The sequence below is a fragment of the Globicephala melas genome, chromosome 15, assembly GCF_963455315.2.
Source record: "Globicephala melas chromosome 15, mGloMel1.2, whole genome shotgun sequence".
Lineage (NCBI taxonomy): Eukaryota > Metazoa > Chordata > Mammalia > Artiodactyla > Delphinidae > Globicephala > Globicephala melas.
In genome coordinates this window covers 54,208,063-54,230,943 of record NC_083328.1, presented here as the reverse complement: position 1 = coordinate 54,230,943, position 22,881 = coordinate 54,208,063, and the positions used below count along the sequence as shown (strand labels likewise).

Here is a 22,881-nt window from a genome sequence, read left to right as displayed (position 1 = left end):
TTTTTCAGCTCGCTTTGCCCTGTCATTTTTGGTCATGAAGTAAGTATTTTACTTCCTCTTTGCTCAAAAATACATAAATTTGGCAAAAATAGTATATAGAGATATCACAAATAATAGTCATTTCTGTTGGACAGTTATTCATATTTTATTTATTTATTTAAAGCAATTAAGTTTAGTATTTTTCTTTAACATCTTTATTGGGGTATAATTGCTTTACAATGGTGTGTTAGTTTCTGCTTTATAACAAAGTGAATCAGTCATACATAAACATATGTTCCCATATGTCTTCCCTCTTGCGTCTCCCTCCCTCCCACCCTCCCTATCCCACCCCTCCAGGCTGTCACAAAGCACCGAGCCAATATCCCTGTGCCATGCGGCTGCTTCCCACTAGCTATCTACTTTACTGCGTTTGTTAGTGTGTATATGTCCATGACTCTCTCTCGCCCTGTCACAGCTTACCCTTCCCCCTCCCCATAACCTCAAGTCCGTTCTCTAGGAGGTCTGCGTCTTTATTCCTGCCTTACCCCTAGGTTCTTCATGACATTTTTTTTCTTAAATTCCATATATATGTGTTAGCATATGGTATTTGTCTTTTTCTTTCTGACTTACTTCACTCTGTATGACAGACTCTAGGTCTATACACCTCATTACAAATAGCTCAATTTCGTTTCTTTTTATGGCTGAGTAATATTCCATTGTATATATGTGCCACATCTTCTTTATCCATTCATCCCATGATGGGCACTTAGGTTGTTTCCATCTCCGGGCTATTGTAAATAGAGCTGCAATGAACATTTTGGTACATGACTCTTTGAATTTTGATTTTCTCAGGGTATATGCCCAGTAGTGGGATTGCTGGGTCATATGGTAGTTCTATTTGTAGTTTTTTAAGGAACCTCCATACTGTTCTCCATAGTGGCTGAACCAATTCACATTCCCACCAGCAGTGCAAGAGTGTTCCCTTTTCTCCACACCCTCTCCAGCATGTATTGTTTCTAGATTTTTTGATGATGGCCATTCTGACTGGTGTGAGATGATATCTCATTGTAGTTTTGATTTGCATTTCTCTAATGATTAATGATGTTGAGGATTCTTTCATGTGTTTGTTGGCAGTCTGTATATCTTCTTTGGAGAAATGTCTGTTTAGGTCTTCTGCCCATTTTTGGATTGGGTTGTTTGTTTTTTTGTTATTGAGCTGCATGAGCTGCTTGTAAATTTTGGAGATTAATCCTTTGTCGGTTGCTTCATTTGCAAATATTTTCTCCCTTTCTGAGGGCTGTCTTTTGGTCTTGTTTATAGTTTCCTTTGCTGTGCAAAAGCTTTGAAGTTTCATTAGGTCCCATTTGTTTATTTTTGTTTTTATTTCCATTTCTCTAGGAGGTGGGTCAGAAAGGATCTTGCTGTGATTTATGTCATAGAGTGTTCTGCCTATGGTTTCCTCTAAGAGTTTGATAGTTTCTTGCCTTACATTTAGGTCTTTAATCCATTTTGAGCTTATTTTTGTGTATGGTGTTAGGGAGTGATCTAATCTCATACTTTTACATGTACCTGTCCAGTTTTCCCAGCACCACTTATTGAAGAGGCTGTCCTTTCTCCACTGTACATTCCTGCCACCTTTATCAAAGATAAGGTGTCCATATATGCGTGGGTTTATCTCTGGGCTTTCTATCCTGTTCCATTGATCTATCTTTCTGTTTTTGTGCCAGTACCATACCGTCTTGATAACTGTAGCTTTGTAGAATAGTCTGAAGTCAGGGAGCCTGATCCCTCCAGTTCCTTTTTTTGTTCTCAAGATTGCTTTGGCTATTCGGGGTCTTTTGTGTTTCCATACAAATTGCAAAATTTTTTGTTCTAGTTCTGTGAAAAATGCCAGTGGTAGTTTGATAGGGATTGCATTGAATCTATAGATTGCTTTGGGTAGTAGAGTCATTTTCACAATGTTGATTCTTCCAATCCAAGAACATGGTATATCTCTCCATCTATTTGTATCATCTTTATCTCTCCATCTATTTGTATCATCTTTAATTTCTTTCATCAGTGTCTTATAATTTTCTGCATACAGGTCTTTTGTCTCCTTAGGTAGGTTTATTCCTAGATATTTTATTCTTTTTGTTGCAGTGGTAAAGGGGAGTGTTTTCTTGATTTCACTTTCAGATTTTTCATCATTAGTATATAGGAATGCCAGAGATTTCTGTGCATTAATTTTGTATCCTGCCACTTTACCAAATTCATTGATTAGCTCTAAGTATTTTTTTTTAATTAATTAATTTTCTTTGTCTCTGTTGGGTCTTCATTGATGTGCATGGGCTTTTCTCCGGTTGCGGCAAGCAGAGGCTACTCTTTGTTGCTGTGCGCGGGCTTCTCATTGCGGTGGCTTCTCCTGTTGCAGAGTGTGGGCTCTAGGTGCGCGGACTTCAGTAGTTGTGGCGTGTGGGCTCTGTAGTTGTTGCTTGCGGGCTTTGGAATGCAGGCTTATTAGTTGTGGCACACACGCTTAGTTGCTCCATAGCATGTGGGATCTTCCCGGACCAGGGCTCAAACCTGTGTCCCCTGCATTGGCAGGTGGATTCTTAACCACTGCGCCACCAAGGAGGTCTCTCATATTTTAATATGAATCATTATATGAAAGATAAACTACAGTCCCTTGTAAGACAGAGCTGCTTACCAGTTAGAGTCAATAGGAATGACCTTTTTTTAAAGTGACTCTGGACACTGTAAATGTTAAAGCAGAAATTAACAAAGATTTCTCAGTTTTGTGGAATGGATTCAATGCCTGGCAAGGTAGGTCTTCACTCAGTGACTTTTAAGATAACCTGATTTTATATGCTTTCTAATTTAAGCTTTTTATTGTTTTTGTTTTGCGGTATGCGGGGCTCTCACCGTTGTGGCCTCTCCCGTTGCGGAGCACAGGCTCCGGACGCGCAGGCTCAGCGGCCATGGCTCACGGGCCCAGCCGCTCCATGGCATGTGGGATCTTCCTGGACCGGGGCACAAACCCATGTCCCCTGCATCGGCAGGCGGACTCTCAACCACTGCGCCACCAGGGAAGCCCTAAGCTTTTTAATCATTTACATTAAAGAAGTTTATATTTTTAGACTTACTTTTCTTAGGAAAAGAAAAAAAAACAGAGTTCAATCATGCTTTAAAAAAAAAGAATCCACACACAAATGTTGTAAACATCGGAGGAGCACCCCTTTTGCTAGTCATCTTTATGTTTTTCTCACTTGTTTCTTCTCTCTCTTCTTTCACATCTGAGCTTGTTAAAGCAGGTTTGGCGTTAGCACTCTTTGGAGGAAGCCAGAAATATGTAGATGACAAAAACAGAATTCCAATTCGAGGAGACCCACATGTCCTTGTTGTTGGAGACCCAGGCTTGGGAAAGAGTCAGATGCTACAGGTAGGAAATCAGACATTTAGTATTTGACCTTTTGCTTATAAAATGCATGACTAATTCACAAGTGAATTTTCTTAAAACATACAGTGTTTGTGTTCCAGAGGGTATTATTTGTCAGGTAGTGTGAGTGAGTTGGGGTTTGTGTGAATAATATATAACTTGTATCTGGCCATCCTTTCAAATTGAGCCAGTCTCCTGTCACTCAGGCTGCACAAGCATGCTGCTCTGTTAAGATGTCAACTATTGTGAAATATTAACCATTTCCCTAACCCCCTTTTTTGTATCCAGCGTTGCTTTGCTAGTCTTTGTTGTTGTGACCTCACCTATGAAAAGAATAGTTCAAGAAAGTAAAGCAGGGTAACCTGTTATCTCTTCATACAGCTACATAAACACTGTATTGGGCTTTAAGAATAGTCTGATAAAGGTAAGAGGTCTGTCCTATCCATCTCCACTGCTTCTTTCTGAGTCTAAAACAAGGAAACTTCTATGACCAGTCTGTTGTTGGTCCCCAAGATGATTTTGGCTGTGCCAATCAGAGCCTAGTAGTTCTCCCCTCCAGGGCTTATGCTGGCCCTAGAAAATGCAGCTGGTTGGAGTGCTTCTGGTTTCCTTGGAGTGATACCTGGTAAGCCAGCAATGCATATCACTATCACCTTTGGAGATTTTCGAAAATACCGTGGCCGTCCCCGGTATTAAGAATTAAGAATCTCTGGGTTACGATCCTAGCATCTGCACGTTTATAAACACAGGTGATTCTGAAGTGCAGCCAGGATTGAAAACTCTTGATCTCATTGTATTATAAACCTACTGTCCTTCATGTCAGAGTCATTATTTATTCCCTATGGCTGAGCGTTAAATCACTTATCATTTTAATTCCTAATCTGATATTTATTTAATCCTGTGTTTCCCAGTTTTGTTCATTTTGGCCAATTGGGTCAACTTTTTTTTTTTAATTCTCTTCTGAACACATGCTATAAGCCTGACAACTGAGGCATAGAGTACCCAGTTATAGCTGAAACAGAGTTGATAGTAAAAATGAAAACAGTATATACTTAGGTAGAATATGCATGTAAAAGTGCATGTGGGGATCTGAATTGCATTTAAGTCTGCTAGCCCCACTAAGCCAAGGTTTTTAAAAATTAGGCTAACACTAACAGTTATGAGTTGTTTATATTTTTAAATTATGTTTTCCTTTGACCATTTAGCAAGCCATCATACTCTCAAACTAACAACTAAGGAATTACAAGTAACAAAAATAATGATAGCTACCATTTATTTAGCTAGGCACCGAAGCATCACTTGGGTTGTATGCTACGCAAGTCCAGAGCGCACTATTGACATAGATAGCAGTGTAAGTGCTGTCTCCTGAGGTTGTGGGGTGCACAGCTGTGTACAGCAGCCTTGCACAGGGCATGTATTGTATGCCAGGTACCAGGTTAAGTGCCTTGCATATACGATCTCATTTATTCCTCAAGGCAGTATGTGATAAAATATAAGGAAGCTGAGGCTCCGAGAGGTTCAAGAGCAGCACCACCAGTAGATGCATGGTAGAGCCAGGATTTAAACAGGTCTGTCTGACTCCAGAGATCCATACTTTTAGCTGTTGTGTCATTTAACTACTTTTCTGTCGTGCCGTATCTTATTTACTCAGAAGGTGAGCACTGTTGAGCCATTTTATTACCTGATGTTTAAAGAAGCATTGGAGTCTCTGAAACTAAACTTAGTACTTACATTTTTGCTATTTCAACTTGAAAATGAAGCATAAAATGGAATTGTGTAGAGTATTCACATGACCACAGACTTCAGAATCAGGCTGCCTGGGTTTGATTGAATCCTAACGTCACACCTTCATAGCTGTGTAAGTTACTCTTTTCAGACCTTAGTTTCTACATCAGTAATAGGAGTGTTACCTTCGTCTTACTGTGGTGGTGAAGATTGTACAGTGAAGCTCTTAGAAGAATACCTGGCATATAGCTAATATTTGTGAGCAACTACTATAGCTATTATTTCCCTTTTACTTTGGTTGATTCTCTTAAACTCTTTGTTTCATTAGGCAGTGTGCAATGTTGCTCCACGTGGCGTGTATGTTTGTGGTAATACCACAACCACCTCTGGTTTGACTGTAACTCTTTCAAAAGATAGTTCCTCTGGAGATTTTGCTTTGGAAGCTGGTGCCCTGGTACTTGGTGATCAAGGTAAGAGGCCAAAGCAAATAATAATTTTGGGGCTTTTTTTTTTTAAGCCCTTTCCTTTTCAGTTAATTTCTTTACGGTCTGTTCTAAGAGTCATTTGGACAACACCGTCCCAACCAGTGAGTTGAGAATGAGTGCCAGAAAAACTAGAAATGCACATCTCATCATTTTGTTTGTTTGTTTTTTTAGGATATGATGGATAGTTTATAACAAATCTAGTTGGAAGGCTCAGCAGGAAGAGATCGCCAGTTGGGCTTTGCTACCTAAATTTCTCTTTGTGATGCTTTAACCCGATTGGGAAAACATATTCCTGTGCATGTATCAGGCAGTGCCCAGGTTCCAGTCCAGCTGAGGTCATTCATTCCTTCCAGTTTGCCAGTGACATCACATTTCTAAATCTAGTACCTGTCAGCCATGTTTGACACAGCTGATCACTGCTGCCTCAGTGAATACTGTATCTCCTTGGTTTCAAGGACACTGCACTCTTCTGGTTTTCCTCTTACTTTTATTCACTGTTCAGTCTCAGTCTTTACTTGTTCTTCGTCTCCCCAACGTTTTAACTGGTTGGCTCCTCAGGATAACTTAGTTTTTGTACTATTTTCTTCTCAGTCTGTACTTACCTTCTTGATGATCTTATCTAGCTTCATAGCTCTTTACCTACTTATATCCTGAAATTTTCCAAATTTATGTTTCCTCCCCCTTGAACTCCAGGCACATATTTCCCCTTGCCTATGCAGTATCTCTACAGCTTTCTCAAACTTAGCGTGTCCAAAACCAAAATCTTGATCTTCCCCTTCAACCTATTCTTCTTACAGTGTTTCCCATCTTAGTAAATGACACTTCCATCCTTTTATTTGCTCATACCAGAAAACGTGAAGACATTCTTGACTTTTTCTCATACCTCACATCCAGTCTGTCAGCAAATCTTGTTGGCTCTACCTTCCAGATATAACCAGTATCCAACCACCTCTCCACTGCTGCTACCCCAATCCAAGACGCCATCATCTCTCACGTGGATTATTACTGTGATCTCCTAGTTGGCATACCTGTGACCACCTTTGCCCTTCCTATTGTTTTTAATAAGGCAGAGCAATCCCATTAAAACTTAGATCACATTATTCTTCTATTCAAAACCCTCCAGTGCCTTCCCATCTCACACAGTGAAAGCCCAAGTTTGATAGTGGCCCAGGCACCCTTTAATCACCTCTTTTGCCTCATTACCTGCTACTTTCCTCTTATTTCCTCTTCCCCAGCTACACTGGCCTCCTTGCTATACCTTGAATACCATCAGCACTCCAGGCACATCACATTCCTGCATCGCAGCCTTTGTACTTTGGAACCTTCTTACCCCAGATAGTCTGCAAGGCTTATTTCCTTTCCTCCTTCAAATTTTTGTTCAAAAGTCCTGACCCCAGCGAGGCCTTCCTTTAACACCCATTTTACACTGTAACCACCCCCACCACCACCACCAGCAGACCCTGTTCTCCTACCCTACTCTACCTTTCTTTCCAGAGCATTTCTTACCTTCTAATATACCATATGGTCTACTTTTTTAATTGTCTTCCTCCCAACACTGAATAGAATGTAACCTTCACAAGGACAGAGAATATTGTCTTCGCAGTGCTATATCCCGCATGCCTAGAACATAGTATTGATATATAAAAAGCATTCAGTAAATATTTGATGAATGCATAAATTCAACAAACATATATCTGGTTATTATATAGCTCATTAGAAGTGACAGTATTTTTGCTAGGTTACCAGGTGAAGAAAATAATAAATAGGAAGAGGTTACTCATTATTAAGCTGTCAGACTTTCCATTAAATAGAAGTTGAAGGTGATACAGGGTTTAGCTGTGCAGATAGCTAATGTGATTTAAGATGCACAGCGTTAAAAGTCCATGGCCGGGGCTTCCCTGGTGGCACAGTGGTTAAGAATCCGCCGGCCAATGCAGGGGACACGGCTTCGAGCCCTGGTCCAGGAAGATCCCACATGCCGCGGAGCAACTAAGCCCATGCACCACAACTACTGAGCCTGCGCTCTAGAGCCTGCGAGCCACAACTACTGAAGCCTGCGCTCCTAGAGCCCGTGCTCTGCAACAAGAGAAGCCACTGCAATGAGAAGCCTGTGAACTGCAACGAAGAGTAGCCCCCGCTTGCTGCAACCAGAGAAGAGCCCGCGTGCAGCAATGAAGACCCAACACAGCCAAAAATAATAAAATAAAGTAAAAAAAAAAAAAGCCAATGGCCTTCTCTTTCAAATCTATGTAGATGAGCCAAGCACTATGATGGTAAAAATATCACTGTTAAAATACAAAAGAATATTAGCCGAGACCAGATTCTAGAAACAAATAGAATCCTACTAAAAAATAGGATCCTACTAAAATCTTTACTGAAGACTTTCAGGGGAAAAAAAACGAGAAATAGAGCTGTTTTGTAATATTTCCCTTCTTCAATATCTAATGAAATGACCAAAAAGTTGTTTGAAAAAAAAGCAACAAGATATACCAATTGTAGCCAAACAAGAAAAAGAGTAAAATTTTCACAACTTAAACTATATGCTTTAAAACCAGGGGTTGGCAAAGTTTAGTCCACAAGTCAACCCACCCTTCAGCCTATTTTAGTGTAGTCCACAAGCTATTTTAAAGGATTGTAAAGGACAAACAAAAACCCAAGAATACGTGACAGACTATATGTGGCCCACAAAACATAAAAAATTTCATCTGCCCGTTTATAGGAAAAGTTTGCCAGCTCCTGCGTTAAACTTTGAAAAGTGGCAAAGAGGTAGCCTGACTTTGTTCCTACCCTGTCCACACCTCTGAGGAACTGTACTAGTAATCTTGAGAATTTCCAATAATACCATCAATTCCAGAGAGTCCTGGACCTACTGATCATAAAGTAGATATAGAGACATTTAACCATAGCAAAGCCCTCAGGACATGACCACCAAATTGCTCATGGTATGGGGAGAAGCGGAGGAAAAATATTACAAGGTAATGTTAGAGGGCTTCCAGAAACCTGTGGTTTAGACGTAATATACCTGGCACATAAAATGTTTTATCGGGCTTCCCTGGTGGCGCAGTGGTTGAGAGTCCGCCTGCTGATGCGGGGGACACGGGTTCGTGCCCCGGTCCGGGAGGATTCCACGTGCCGCGGAGTGGCTGGGCCCGTGAGCCATGGCCGCTGAGCCTGTGCTTCCGGAGCCTGTGCTCCGCAACGGGAGGGACCACAACAGTGAGAGGCCCGCGTACCGCAAAAAAAAAAAAAGTTTTATCTAGGATGGACCTAGGTACGATCATACTAAGTGACATAAGTCAGACAGAGAAGGAGACTTATCGTATGATCACTTATAGGTGGAATCTAAAAACTGATACTCCTTACCGCTGCTCCTCCCTGTTCAGTGGTGGGTCTTCATATGGTGTTTAAAGAGGTTAAGTGTACAGTTAACTCTACAGTTGTACAGTCAACACCTGGCATTGCTGAGAACTGCACTCTAGACAGATTCTGACTTTAGAGGCTTTGTGTTCCTTCCCAAATCATGCTGTCCACTGTTCCCAAAGGACCCAGCTCAAATAGCACCTTTTTCTTGAAACCTTTCCAGATTCTCCTTCCTCTTTTAACTCCACCCCACCCCCAGAAAATTCATATGATTATGCATATATATTATAGTTGTTAAAATATACTATCTTAAATGTGTATATATATATTATCTGTTCAAATTTAAGCCTTTGAGCTTTTTGAGGGTCACTCTCATATCTTCATTTTTGTAACCCTCACCACATAGTGCCTTGCCCAAGGAAAATGCTAAATGACTAAATATTATATAACAGTTAAATAAGATAAATATTTTATTTGCTGTAAAACAAGCACAAAGTTTGTACTGTATGACATTTTATAATCTTAACTGTTGGAAACTAATGGAAATATGCTTTATTGTGGAATAATTTCTATCTTGTCAGGTTTGAAACTTGACGAAAGGAATATTTTTTGTCTGAATTATTTTACTGTGGTTGTAGGTATCTGTGGAATAGATGAATTTGATAAGATGGGGAATCAACATCAAGCCTTGTTAGAAGCCATGGAACAGCAATGTATTAGTCTCGCTAAGGCTGGCGTAGTTTGCAGCCTTCCTGCAAGAACTTCCATTATTGCTGCTGCCAATCCAGTAGGAGGACACTACAATAAAGCTAAAACAGTTTCTGAGAATTTAAAGTAAGCCTCTTCAAATATTTATACTTTAGTATATTGAATGCCTATAGATATGAAGAAGATAACTGAGGACATAAATGGAAAGTTCACAGAAGTTGCAAGTTTCCAATAAATGGACAAAAATGTATTAGAACACTGCACGTTAAAACAGTGAAGTGCTGGGACCTCCCTGGCAGTCCAATGGTTAAGACTCCACGCTCCCAATGCAGAGGGCACGGGTTCGATCCCTTATCAGGGAACTAAGATCCTGCATGCCACATGGCAAGCCCAAAATAAAATAAAAGAATAAAACAATGAAGTGCTATTGACATCTACCAGATTGGCAGATATTTTAAATATTAATCATTATTGGCAATGGGGTGGCGAAATGGGTTCTCACATACATAGTTTAGCATTTTGAAGGACAGCTTGACATGTTTATCACTATTTTAAATGTATTCTGTTTGTTCCAGCCAATTCTTTTGGGAATTATACTCACAGAAATAGACACAAGAGTGCACAAAGATATGTTGGCAGGGTGGGTCTTACGGCATTATTTATCACGCCAAAGATTGGAAATAACGTGAAGTGCCCCCATCGGTAGGGAAGTGCTTGAACTAGATAATAAGACTGTACTGTGGAAAGTAGCAATTAGGAGAATGAAGGTAGCTTTGTATGTACTGTGATAGGGGAACATGTCTGTGCTTTATGGTTAAGTGACAGGAGCACATTACACACTTATCTGTATATGTGGATCCCACTTTTTTCCAAAACCAATGTTTATATCTGGGTGTGTGTATGCTTTCTCTTCTAATTTGTTCTGTACAGGTTGGACAAAATGTATGGGGAGGGGAAAATAGCCTCAAGTGATGCATAAGTGAGAAAAAGACAAAAAGATGCCTCATGTAAAAAATTGGAACTTTAAATTCTAGTGGGAAACAAAAAGCTAATTTTCTAATATTTAATAATAAATACTTTTATTGTAGGAATGGTACATAGTAAAAAACACAATTGTACTTTTAGATCCTGGGTATTTCTGTACTACCACCAAAAAAGCCGTCTGTTAGTGTTTCTTAATAAAATGACCAAGTCCTGTAATTGGAAAGATCAGAAAGATGTTATTGAACAAGGATCCAGGGAACTTGGATTCTGGTTTTTAGTGGTACCACTAGGATGTTGGTCCAATTCTTTAACCTCTCTGGATTTCAGTTTGTTGGTCTCAAATAAAGGAGTTATCTGGTTGGTAAATTTAGAAACGACTAAGTAAAACACAGCACTTTTACTATAATGATTAATAGACATATAAATGCCCCTTTAAGAAAAAGTGGTATTTTTGCTTCTAAATGGGCTTAGGTACTTTGAGAGACTCAATGTTTTGGTGAGACAGGAAATATAAAAGATTAAGAACTACTCATCCAGATAACCTTCGATGTATCATGTAGCATTCTAGCTTACGAGTTCAATGATCCTAAATCATAGGGAGTGATATAGAACATAGAGAAGAATTTAGTGGTTTTGCTGGTGTGAGAAAAGACTGCGTCCTCAACATACCGATATAGGTACATATAAGGCTGTGCACATGTGACCTGGTGTGTCTCTGGAGTTGGTGGGTATATTGAATCCAAAAACTATTGCTTGTTTCTTTAACCTAAAGCTTCATTTTCTTTTTTTTAAGTTCTACCTGGAACTTGATTAGTAAGCAAGTGAGTAAACAGTTTTCTAGGTTTTCTGTTTGTTTTAATTCCGATCACTGTTTCTTCTTTCTTTCACACCTTTAGAATGGGGAGTGCCCTACTATCCAGATTTGATTTAGTCTTTATCCTGTTAGACACCCCAAATGAGGATCATGATCATTTACTCTCTGAACATGTGATTGCAATAAGGGCTGGAAAGCAGAGAGCTGTTAGCAGTGCCACAGTAGCTCGTATGAATAGTCAAGATTCAAATACTTCTATACTTGAAGTGGTTTCTGATAAACCACTATCAGAAAGACTAAAGGTATGCTTCTTCTTAATCATTCAGTTCAGTTTTGTTTGAATGTCAGAGTTCAGTGTGTTGCTTGTTGTAGAGCAGTAGTATGTAAACTTTCATAGCAAATACCTTTTATATTATAATACTAGAGTTTATATAAAGTTCAGTTGAAATAATCTGAGTCAACTAGACTGAGAGCTAGAACTACAGTGTTTGGCTTATTTGGTCTATTTATCTAAACAAGTTATTTTAGCAGAAAGATTTTATTTGCTACTTATCCTTGTAATCTTGGGCCTTTTTATCATGCTTGAGGTGGTTCCTGGAGAAACAATAGATCCGATTCCCCACCAGCTATTGAGAAAGTACATTGGTTATGCTCGGCAGTATGTCTCTCCAAGGCTATCCACAGAAGCTACTCAAATTCTTCAGGATTTTTACCTTGAGCTCCGGAAACAGAGCCAGCGGTTAAATAGCTCACCAATCACTACTAGGCAGCTGGAATCTTTGATTCGTCTAACAGAGGTTCGTTGATTTTAAGTTCACATTCTTTTGGCTTAAAAAGGAAGTAGAGGGTAATAAGATTTCTCTCAATTTTCTGTGTAATGATTTGCTTTTCTTCCTACTGAGAGACATTAGAAATGGGTAGATACATTTTTTTTAAAAGGGTTGTCATATACTTAACAATCAAAGTTTAACCACTTTTTTCGAAGCAGGACCAGTTACTTATGCAATGGGTTTTTTTTCCTTTAATGACACTTAGGAGACTCTTGAAGTTTGAAGATTGCTTAGGTTAACTAAGGATTTGGGAATTCAAAAGTGAGCATATGGGAACATGGAATGTGTCAAATATCTTAGGAGTATTTGATTTTATATACAACAGGTCTGTAAGTGCCTGTTTTTCTAACGGCAGTAACATCTATTCACAATTATGGAATGCTAAGAGAACTCTGGCAGTTAAAATTAACTGGATCAGAGTTTGAGCTTTTTTGCTCCTAGAATCTGAGTAACTCATCTTTGTTGTTTTAACAAATTAGTTAGGCATGATTTCCTGAAAGTACAAGGCAAGTCTATTTCATAATCAAATCTTCTAGAATGAGCATTCAGAAAGATGTTCAAAAAATTTTTATCTACTAAAATCTATTTTAGTAGATAACAATAGATTTTAAAATGAGTGATAATTTTCATACTCAAGTTTTCAGATAATTTTTTAAAATTGTGACTTTTCATACTACAGCCCCTCTTCCCAAAAAAGTTTTGTGTAAAATGAATAAATGAAATAAACTTAGACATATTATACCTGCTCAATCAGTGTTAAATATATTTATCTTTTGTTATCTGAAGATGGTTGTTTTCTTTAAAAGGCACGAGCAAGGTTGGAATTGAGAGAGGAAGCAACCAAAGAAGATGCTGAGGACATAGTTGAAATTATGAAATATAGGTAAGATTACATTTTAAATGCTGTTTTAAGTGAAATACCAGTCATCTTTCCATCTCAAATTATATATTTAACTGGGACAAGCAATATTATTTTTATTTAGCCCATTTGATCACTTATTTTCCTTGGAACAAATTGTACTTTACTGGTTTAAAATATTCCTGTGTAAATAATCTTTACATTAAAAAAAAAGGTTTTTTTGAATAGGTAATACATTCACATAGTTCTAAAATCAATTCAAAAACATACTTTGAGAAGGCTTGCCTCCATCCTGTTTACCATCCACCCTTCCTTTTTACCAGGACACCCATTACTTTCTTGTAAATAGCATATAACTTACTCTGTTCTGTACCTTTTTTTTTCAATTGAGATATAATTGACATATACCATTATTAGTTTCAGGTGTACAACATAATGATATTATATATATATGTGATATACGTATATCAAAATGATCACCACAGTAAGTCTAGGTAACATTCATCACTGCACAGTTACAATTTATTTTCTTGTGATGACAACTTTAAAGATCTCCTCTCTGGAGACTTCCCTGGTAGTCCAGTGGTTAAGAGAGCTGCTAGTGCAGGGGGCGCAGGTTCCATCCCTGGTCAGGGAACTAAGATCCCACACGTTGCGTGGTGTGGCTAAAAAAAAAAAAAAAAAGAATTGACAGCTTATAATTTTTTATTGCTGGCCCCAGAGTAACTAACTGCCTCATAATGAATAAAATTATTAACAATTAATGACTACCAATGCTTTCGACCAATTCCTAACATATTACCCTCTATATCTTAATATCTTACTGGTTTAGCATCACACAGCACTTGAACCATCAATTTTCTCTTTTACGTGACTCACTACTAGGGTTCGAGGGGTCTTGTAGGTGAAAATTTTACCAGGCTGGCTTCATTGTGCTGGAGACCCTCCAGTTGATCATTTATAAGCAAACAGATAGGAATTACTAGACTTTCTCATACAACATGCTGCCAGGGCTCAGTGTACCAGCATATGAAGTAAAGGAATGGCCACAAAAACCAGCTGCCTGCCTGACTTCTCGTAGGTCTAACTTCCTGGGAGACGAGACCAATAAGAAACTGAGAGTCCTAATAGAGATCCTTTTTTTCACTAGGAAAGTAAGTCACTGAACACAACCAAAATTCTAGAAATCTTGGATTCTAAAATTTTTTCCTAATTGAAAACAAGCACCAACAACAGGGACTTCTCATTTAATGACAAGAAGCTGCCTCTTTGCTCACAATCTTGAGTATGTGTATCTTTCTCTTTCTGTGCATTGTACCCTTAAGTGCTTCACCTTTGGAAGTGGAGCCAAGATTGCCGCTCCTGGTTTTCTTTTCTTTTTAATGCTCTCTCGCCCTTTCTTTGGGTTTTCTGGTGCCTGGCTCTACTGAAGAGTGTCATGTGCTTCTACTTCATAGACTGTTGGCAGTCAAGCAAATCAAGGGTCAGACTACCCCAGCCACTCTCCTTCACCTGTAGCATTTGGTTTTTGAGGCTTTACCCTTTGTCACTCTCCCAAGGCCTCAGACCCCAAACTTTGCCTCAAGCAGCCAATCTGGTGTTTCTCTACAGTAAATCCACAGGTCTGTGGACAACATGGATTAGTTCTCATATCTGAGCATTATACTTAAGCAAGGTATATTATGTTCTAATTACCTTTTCAATAAAAATACTACAGTGCTCATTTATGAATAGTTATGCATGTCTGAATACTCATGTCAGACAGTATTTACATGGGCTTTTCCTTGTGGAACTTGTATTTGTTTCTACTTCTCAAAGTTGCCTTGCTGGTAAAACTGAATTAGCATCAGGCTGTCAGTTTTCTTCAGGGCTCCTGAAAAAAGAGTTCTCATTATTAAGTGTAAATAGCACCCACATGAGATTTCCAGTTTGTTTCCCTGAATTGCTTGAGTGTTCATTAACTTTTATAAAAATTTTCAGGGAAAAAAGAGGCTAGTTTGATTCCAAATGATTGGAGTTACCTGGCATTATTTCCATGGTAGAGATCAAGACCCAGTTAAACACGTTGAGACTAGATCGTGAATTACCTGCTTTGTGATACTTAACATGCTTTCTGTTCTCAGTCTAAACTCTGAGAGAAGGGACCTTATCTGTCGCATTTACCATGTACTCCCAGGGCCCAGACTGATGCCTAGCACACAGTAGGCCCTCAGTAAATGTACTGCATTAATGGTAAGGTTGATCTTAGTAATCATTTTTCATTCATTAAATCTTCCATTTGAGAGTTTCTTTTGTTTTTGTTTTGTTTTTTGGCTGCACTGTGTGGCATGTGGGATCTTAGTTCCCTGACCAGGGATGGAACATGTGCCACCTGCAGTGGAAGCATAGAGTCTTAACCCCTAGACCACCAGGGAAGTCCCCATTTCAGAGTTTCTGTCTCCTCAGCTTTTGAATGTTTGCCCTTAACGTGGTTTGGAACCTGTAAAATTACATTTTAACTGGGAAGCAGAAGCCTAAATAATAAAAATCTAAACTGTGACAATACATCACAATTATCAGAGCACATAGCTATAAAAACCACATATTTATGGGCAACAGTTCACATAAGCTTTCTCTTAGAATTGGAAATAAACTAGAAAGCAGAAGAGAACAGAGCCACCTTCAAAGGTTAAGAGATCATTGTGAGAGTTTTTTCTATTTAAGGAAAGTAACTCATATTTTACATACTTTTCTTCAAATCACAGATATGCCACTCATTAGCTGTGTAACTTTGGCAAGTCACTTAACCTTCCAAGGCTTTGTTTCTTCATCTATAAAATGGGAATAAGAATAGTCCCTAAGTCTTAGGGTTGCTGGAAGGACTAAGTAGGATAGCACATGGTAAATAAATATAATTAAGGTAAATATTAGCTATTATAATTAACATAGTAGCCTAAAGCATTTGTGATAACTGTTTTATGAGAAATAAGTATATGGTAAATTATATGGTAAAGTAGTTAATCATAAATAAGATTATACTATATATCTAGGGGAAACACACATTCATCAAATTGTTTTATCAATTATTACAATCTTGGATGACTCATATTCCTATTTGTACAGTTCATTCTCTTTCATGTGAGCTCCTGTCTATTCAGGGAACAAAATGAAGCTGTGTTTTTAGTAACCCTTTAAACTCATTCCTGTGAGCTCCTTAAAGGCAGGGATTGCACCTATTTTGTTCACCACGATAAGCCTGCTGCCTCGGAAGTGACCAATGTATATTTGATTAATTAATTCCTGATTAAATAACATCTTTGCCTATGAGCCTGGCTGTGAGACTACATATGTCTCATTTATAGGCAGAGAATTCAGGCAGGGAATCAGCAACAGGGCTGGCTGATTGTATGTCTAACCAGTACTATCAGACTTCTGACTAAAATTTACTGTCAAGTACATATTTCTTTCCTTAATGATACTGTGAAAATAGGAGGAAAGCAGCAGAGAGCTGGAGTAATAGGCATATCCTTTAATATCTATCATTACTGCAACTCAGCAGAACCTTTCTAGTTCATTATCCAGAGTATTTTTCAACACCTTTTATTTGCCAGGTGCTCCACTAGGAGCTGGAACACATCTTTACCAAGTGAAGCCTAAATTTAGTATATTTAGAATTTCTTTTTTCATGAATCAAAAAGCATGTTCCAGGACTTCCCTGGTGGCGCAGTGGTCGAGAGTCCTCCTGCCGATGCAGGGGACATGGGTTCGTGCCCCAGTCCGGGAGTATCCCACATGCCGCAGAGCGGCTGGGCCTGTGAGCCATGGCCGCTGAGCCTGCGCGTCCGGAGTGCTGCGCAACTGGAAAAGCCACAGCAGTGAAAGGCCCGCGTACCGCAAAAAAAAAAAAAAAAAAAAAGAATGTTCCAGGTATTTATATTGTAGCCTATCAACTTTGTATTTTTATGCATTTCTCTTTGCAAATATAGGGAGTTTCTTAAAAGTGGTAACTGTCCAAAATATTTTTATCCCCAAACTGTTAATACATAGTGAATTACACAGTGGCCACTCAATAAATAAACATGTTTAAATCTTTGTTATGTGAGCCTCAGGGCTACTTCCACAATTTTTTTTTGTTTTGTTTTTTTTTGTTTTTGCGGTACGCGGGCCTCTCACTGTTGTGGCCTCTCCCATTGCGGGGCACAGGCTCTGGACGCGCAGGCTCAGCGGCCATGGCTCACGGGCCCAGCCGCTCTGCGGCATGTGGGATCTTCCCGGACCAGGGCACGAACCCGTGTCCCTCGCGTCGGCAGGCGAACTCTCAATCACTGCGCCACCAGGGAAGCCCCATATTTTTCTTCTTATAACCTGGAGGCCTGGGACAAAAATTTCTTTAGCTGTGCCACGCTGGGTAACTTTGTTTTTTCTTCCTTCCCATAAGCATGTTAGGAACTTACTCTGATGAATTTGGGAACCTAGATTTTGAACGATCCCAGCATGGTTCTGGAATGAGCAACAGGTCAACAGCAAAAAGATTTATTTCCGCTCTCAACAACATTGCTGAAAGAACTTACAATAATTTATTTCAATTTCATCAACTTCGGCAGATTGCCAAAGAGCTAAACATTCAGGTATGATAAACCAAATAATTAGTAAATCTTTTTATAATAATTTCAGGAGGCCTTTATTAATATAGTAGAATATTTAAATATTAAAAGATTTGGATTAAAAGAACAGAATAGGTGTCTTTGGAGTACTTAAAAATACAGGCTTGTTTTCTTTAAGATATAAAATTAGCAGCTCAGAGCTTCAGAAAAACAGTTTTTATCTAAAATTCATACCTACTAAAGAGTTTTCAACATCTTGATAGGGGAAAACATCATAGCAAGACTCAGTTTCCATGTTTTCCTGACAACCCTTGTGGGCAAGTCATCCTTATAAATCGTTGAACCTCAGTTTTCTCATTTGTTAAATAGACATGATTCCACCTGCTCTACCTACTTAAAAGTTTTAGTGAAAATAGGTGTAATAGCACTTTAAACACATAAAACAGTTTATACAGAAAATTGCTCACTCAATTGCAAAAGTTAGTCTGATTTTTGTTTTGAAGCTAAGCTAAAACAAATATAAAAGATTCTCTGCAAACTGGAGTTATTTATTTTTAAATGTACAGCCTGTAATCCTTTTTTTTTTTTTAAGAAGATGTTGGGGGGCTTCCCTGGTGGCGCAGTGGTTGAGGGTCCGCCTGCTGATGCAGGGGACACGGATTCCTGCCCCGGTCCGGGAAGATCCCACATGCCGCGGAGCGGCTGGGCCCGTGAGCCATGGCCGCTGAGCCTGCGCGTCTGGAGCCTGTGCTCCGCAACAGGAGAGGCCACAACAGTGAGAGGCCCGCGTACCGCAAAAAAAAAAAAAAGAAGATGTTGGGGGTAGGAGTTTATTAATTAATTAATTTATTTTTGCTGTGTTGGGTCTTCGTTTCTGTGCGAGGGCTTTCTCTAGTTGTGGCAAGCCAGGGCCACTCTTCATCGCGGTGCGCGGGCCTCTCACTATCGCGGCCTCTATTGTTGCGGAGCACAGGCTCCAGACGCGCAGGCTCAGTAGTTGTGGCTCACGGGCCTAGTTGCTCCGCAACATGTGGGATCCTCCCAGATCAGGGCTCAAACCCGTGTCCCCTGCATTAGCAGGCAGATTCTTAACCACTGCGCCACCAGGGAAGCCCCACTGGAGTTATTTTTGACTAGCTAGGCATTATAGAATCCAAGATTTATATGTAGGCAGTTTTTTCTGTAAGAAGTACAAATAATTTTATTTGCATAAGAAACTTGACAATTGTATATTACTGATTGAGAGATTCATTTTAAAAACCATATTTTTGTATATTACTTAATGAGCTAATAACTCTTTTGATATTTTCTTCCAGGTAGCTGATTTTGAAAGTTTTATTGGATCACTAAATGACCAAGGTTACCTCTTGAAAAAAGGCCCAAAGGTTTACCAGCTTCAAACTATGTAAAAGAGCTACCAAGCCAGGCCCTCCTGGGTTTATTATGAAGAATATGCACCCAAAAAAAAAAAAAAAAAAAGTTATCTGAAAAATAACATCCCAAAAGTAATGCAATAGGAAAAGAGTGTTGAACTAATTTAAGAAGTGATAAAGTCATGTGTTAATTTTTTACTTCTCCAAAAGGCTAAAAATAAATTGTTTATATTTTATCTAAATGATGTAATTAGAAATTATTTATAGTTTTATTTTTGACCTGTCTTTCATTCTTATAAATATTTCATAGTCTTGCATATCACATGTGTATCTGGGTAAGCATTTACAAAGTTACATTTAAATGTTTAAATAGTTCTGACACACAAAATTGAATATCTTTTAGAAATAAATTGAAACCAACTTTCAATTCCCAAAAAATTTGGAAATTTTTTTTTTCCTGCAGTACGCGGGCCTCTCACTGTTGTGGCCTCTCCCGTTGCGGAGCACAGGCTCCGGACGCACAGGTTCAGCAGCCATGGTTTACGGGCCCAGCCGCTCCGCGGCATATGGGATCTTCCCGGACCGGGGCACAAACTCGTGTCCTCTGCATCGACAGGTGGACTCTCAACCACTGCGCCACCAGGGAAGCCCATAGTTTGGAAATTTTTATATTGACTTTTTTTTGACTTTGGTTTATAACATTATATAAGTCTCATGTATATAATATTACAATTAGACTTCTGTATATACTACTGCAAGCTTACCAAAAGTCTAGTTTCCATCCTTATATTGACATACTAAGCTTAACATCTTACCTACTGAAAAAAATTTTAAATAAACAGCTGTGCGAGACTAATAGTTTTTTCAAAGTATATTTTATTTATTTATTTATATTTTTTTTTAGTTGGTTTTTTTTGGCCATGCTGTGCATCTTGCAGGATCTTAGTTACCCTACCAGGGATCAAACTCATGCCCCCTGCAGTGGAAGCGTGGAGTCTTAACCACTGACCACTGGACTGCCAGGGATGTCTGTTGTGCAAGACTAATATTAAAACCTAGCAGCATCTGTTCCACTCTTCCACATTCCCTATTTTTCTGTTCAGTCTCAACTGTTCTCGCATTTACCTCCATTTTTCTAAAGGACACGCTAGTAATGCTAATTCTTTTTTTTTTAATTGAAGTATAGCTGTTTTACAATGTTGTGTTAATTTCAGGTGTACAGCAAAGTGATTCGGTTATACATATATATGTATATATTCTTTTTTATTATTATATTCTTCTTTTTCTATTCTTTTACATTATAGTATATTATAAGATACGAATATAGTTCCCTGTGCTATACAGTAAATTCTTGTTACCTATTTATAGTAATGCTCATTCTTGAGTTTTCAGTTTCAAAAATTATATTGACTTTTTACCTTAGAAGATAAGAACGTGGTTCTCTTAAATCCTTCTACATACATACATAAATACATACATACAGACTTCCCCATTTCTCTCCAATTTAGTTATATATCATAATTTTTAGTTAAATCTGTATTTGGCGTTAATCTTATTATGACTGTTGAATATATTCATCTCCTTTCTTGTACAAATTTTGTTTTCCTTAGAATTAATAATTTGTTTCTCAACCACTTAGCTTTGACCCCAAGGCTCCACTGTAAATCTGAATCTCCTCGCAGAATACACAGACAAATCAAATAGTCTATTTTAACTTCTTGGAGACATCTCTTTTGGAGTTCTCCAGCCTTTTCCATTCTGAACTACACATCTGTCATCATGAGATGTCTCATTTTCTCTCCCATTTCCTGGCTCCTATGTCTTTCTCTTTCTTGTTTTACTCCTTTATTTTGGTGGAATCCATTTTCTAGTAGCTTCCTGAGGAAGATTTTATAAGGCACATTCTATCCTTAGTCATGGATTGATAGTTTGGGCATAGAATTTTAGTTTGGAAATCATTTTCACTCAGAATTTTAGATATTACTCTGTTGCTTTTAGTTTTCAGTTTTTCTGTTTGGAAATCCAAAGCCATTCTGATTTTGATTCTTGGTATGTGACCTTTACTTTCTCTGACAGGCTATTTGTACCTTCCCTTTTCCATGGTGTTCTGAAATTTTATAGTGTTTAAAAACTCTATGCTGCTGGTTTCTTATGCCAAAAATGTTGGAGTTATCTTAACTCTCTCTCTTATCCCCTAATCAATCCATCAACAAATCCTCTCAGCACTATCTTCAAAATGCCTGAAATCTGATTACTTTTTTTTACTTCCAGTTCCACTATTCTGGCCCAAGCCATCATCTGTTGTTCAGCTTCATAAGGACAAGGACTTTGCTTTATTCACCACTACTGCCCTAGCATGTAAAACAGATTTTGACCACATACCCCTATGAGGTAAACACACATGAAGTGGGTGATTATACCACTTATAAATAAGGACACAGAGTGATACAGAACTTAATCAGAGTGGTTAAGCAACTTGATTTAAGAATATAGAAAAAGAATAAGAGAATAAATGAGAAAGGAGTTTCTAGTTACAAGGAGGCATTCTCCTCTGTTTCTCTCTGGGAAGTTGCTCAAAAGCAATGAGGAAACTGAAGAACAAAAATATATAGTCCAGGGCTTCCCTGGTGGTTCAGTGGTTGAGAGTCCGCCTGCCGATGCAGGGGACACGGGTTCGTGCCCCGGTCCGGGAAGATCCCACATGGCCGCGGAGCGGCTGGGCCCCTGAGCCATGGCCGCTGAGCCTGTGCATCCAGAGCCTGTGCTCTGCAACGGGAGAGGCCACAACAGTGAGAGGCCCGCGTGCCGCAAAAAAAAAAAAAAATATATATATATATATTTATATATATATATTTATATTTACATAGTTCATCTTCTGTGAACTAGGAAACAACTTGAGACCCAAACCCCAACACTAGGAAGGACTCTCAAGAGCTGTCAGGATGACCCAAGCAGCCTTGCATGAGGGAGGAGGCAGAGATGATGCTATGGCTGAAGATTTCCAAAGGAAGCAATGAGGTGTTTCTCAGAGTGTACTTTGCAAACCTCTTGGAGAAAAATGTAAAACCCCACCGTTGCAATAGTGTGAATATGGCATACAGATTGGCGGCAGCACCTTCTAAGGAGAGGTTAAATGAGAAGTTATACAGATGCCACTTTGAAGGAGAAAAAAAATTCTGGCTGTCCTCAGATTTCTCCAAAACAACACTCATCATTGAAACATGTAGAGCAATGCCCATAAAAAAAATTTTTTTTCTTTTTTTTTTAAATTCTGGCTGCATTGGGTCTTTGTTGCTGCACGCAGGCTTTCTCTGGTTGCGGTGAGAGGTGGCTACTCTTCATTGCGGTGCACGGGCTTCATTGCAGTGGCTTCTCTTGTGGAGCACAGGCTCTAGGCACACGGGCTTCAGTAGTTGCAGCACGTGGGCTCAGTAGTTGTGGCTTACGGGCTCTAGAGCGCAGGCTCAGTAGTTGTGGTGCACGGGCTTAGTTGCTCCGTGGCATGTGGGATCTTCCCGGACCAGGGCTCGAACCCGTGTCCCCTGCATTGGCAGGCGGATTCTTAACCACTGCGCCACCAGGGAAGCCCACAAAAACTTTTAAAAAATAATTTTATACCCAGATGTTTAGATCAGGTTTCTTAGTTGCAAACCAGGAGTCAACAAACTTTTTCTGTAAGGGGCCAGATAGGAAAAACTTTAGGCTTTCTGGGTCATATGACCTCTGTCACAGCTATTCAGCTCTGCCATTGTTACACTACATAAAC

At 39.0% G+C, this 22,881-nt stretch overlaps 1 protein-coding gene across 3 annotated transcripts in view; it reads left to right on the top strand.

Annotated features, from left to right (window-relative positions):
• MCM8 (minichromosome maintenance 8 homologous recombination repair factor) overlaps positions 1–19,574 on the top strand; it is a 41,420-nt gene extending 21,846 nt beyond the window's left edge. For all 3 annotated transcript variants that reach the window (XM_060284527.2, XM_030872589.3, XM_060284526.2), the window contains 9 exons: positions 9–39; positions 3,257–3,397; positions 5,448–5,589; positions 9,603–9,798; positions 11,553–11,772; positions 12,058–12,267; positions 13,107–13,183; positions 17,577–17,766; positions 19,059–19,574. In XM_060284527.2, the coding sequence (XP_060140510.1) occupies positions 9–39; positions 3,257–3,397; positions 5,448–5,589; positions 9,603–9,798; positions 11,553–11,772; positions 12,058–12,267; positions 13,107–13,183; positions 17,577–17,766; positions 19,059–19,151 (1,300 nt within the window). In that variant the 3' untranslated portion in view covers positions 19,152–19,574. The remainder of the gene's footprint in view (positions 1–8; positions 40–3,256; positions 3,398–5,447; positions 5,590–9,602; positions 9,799–11,552; positions 11,773–12,057; positions 12,268–13,106; positions 13,184–17,576; positions 17,767–19,058) is intronic.
• Positions 19,575–22,881: the final 3,307 nt, after the last annotated feature.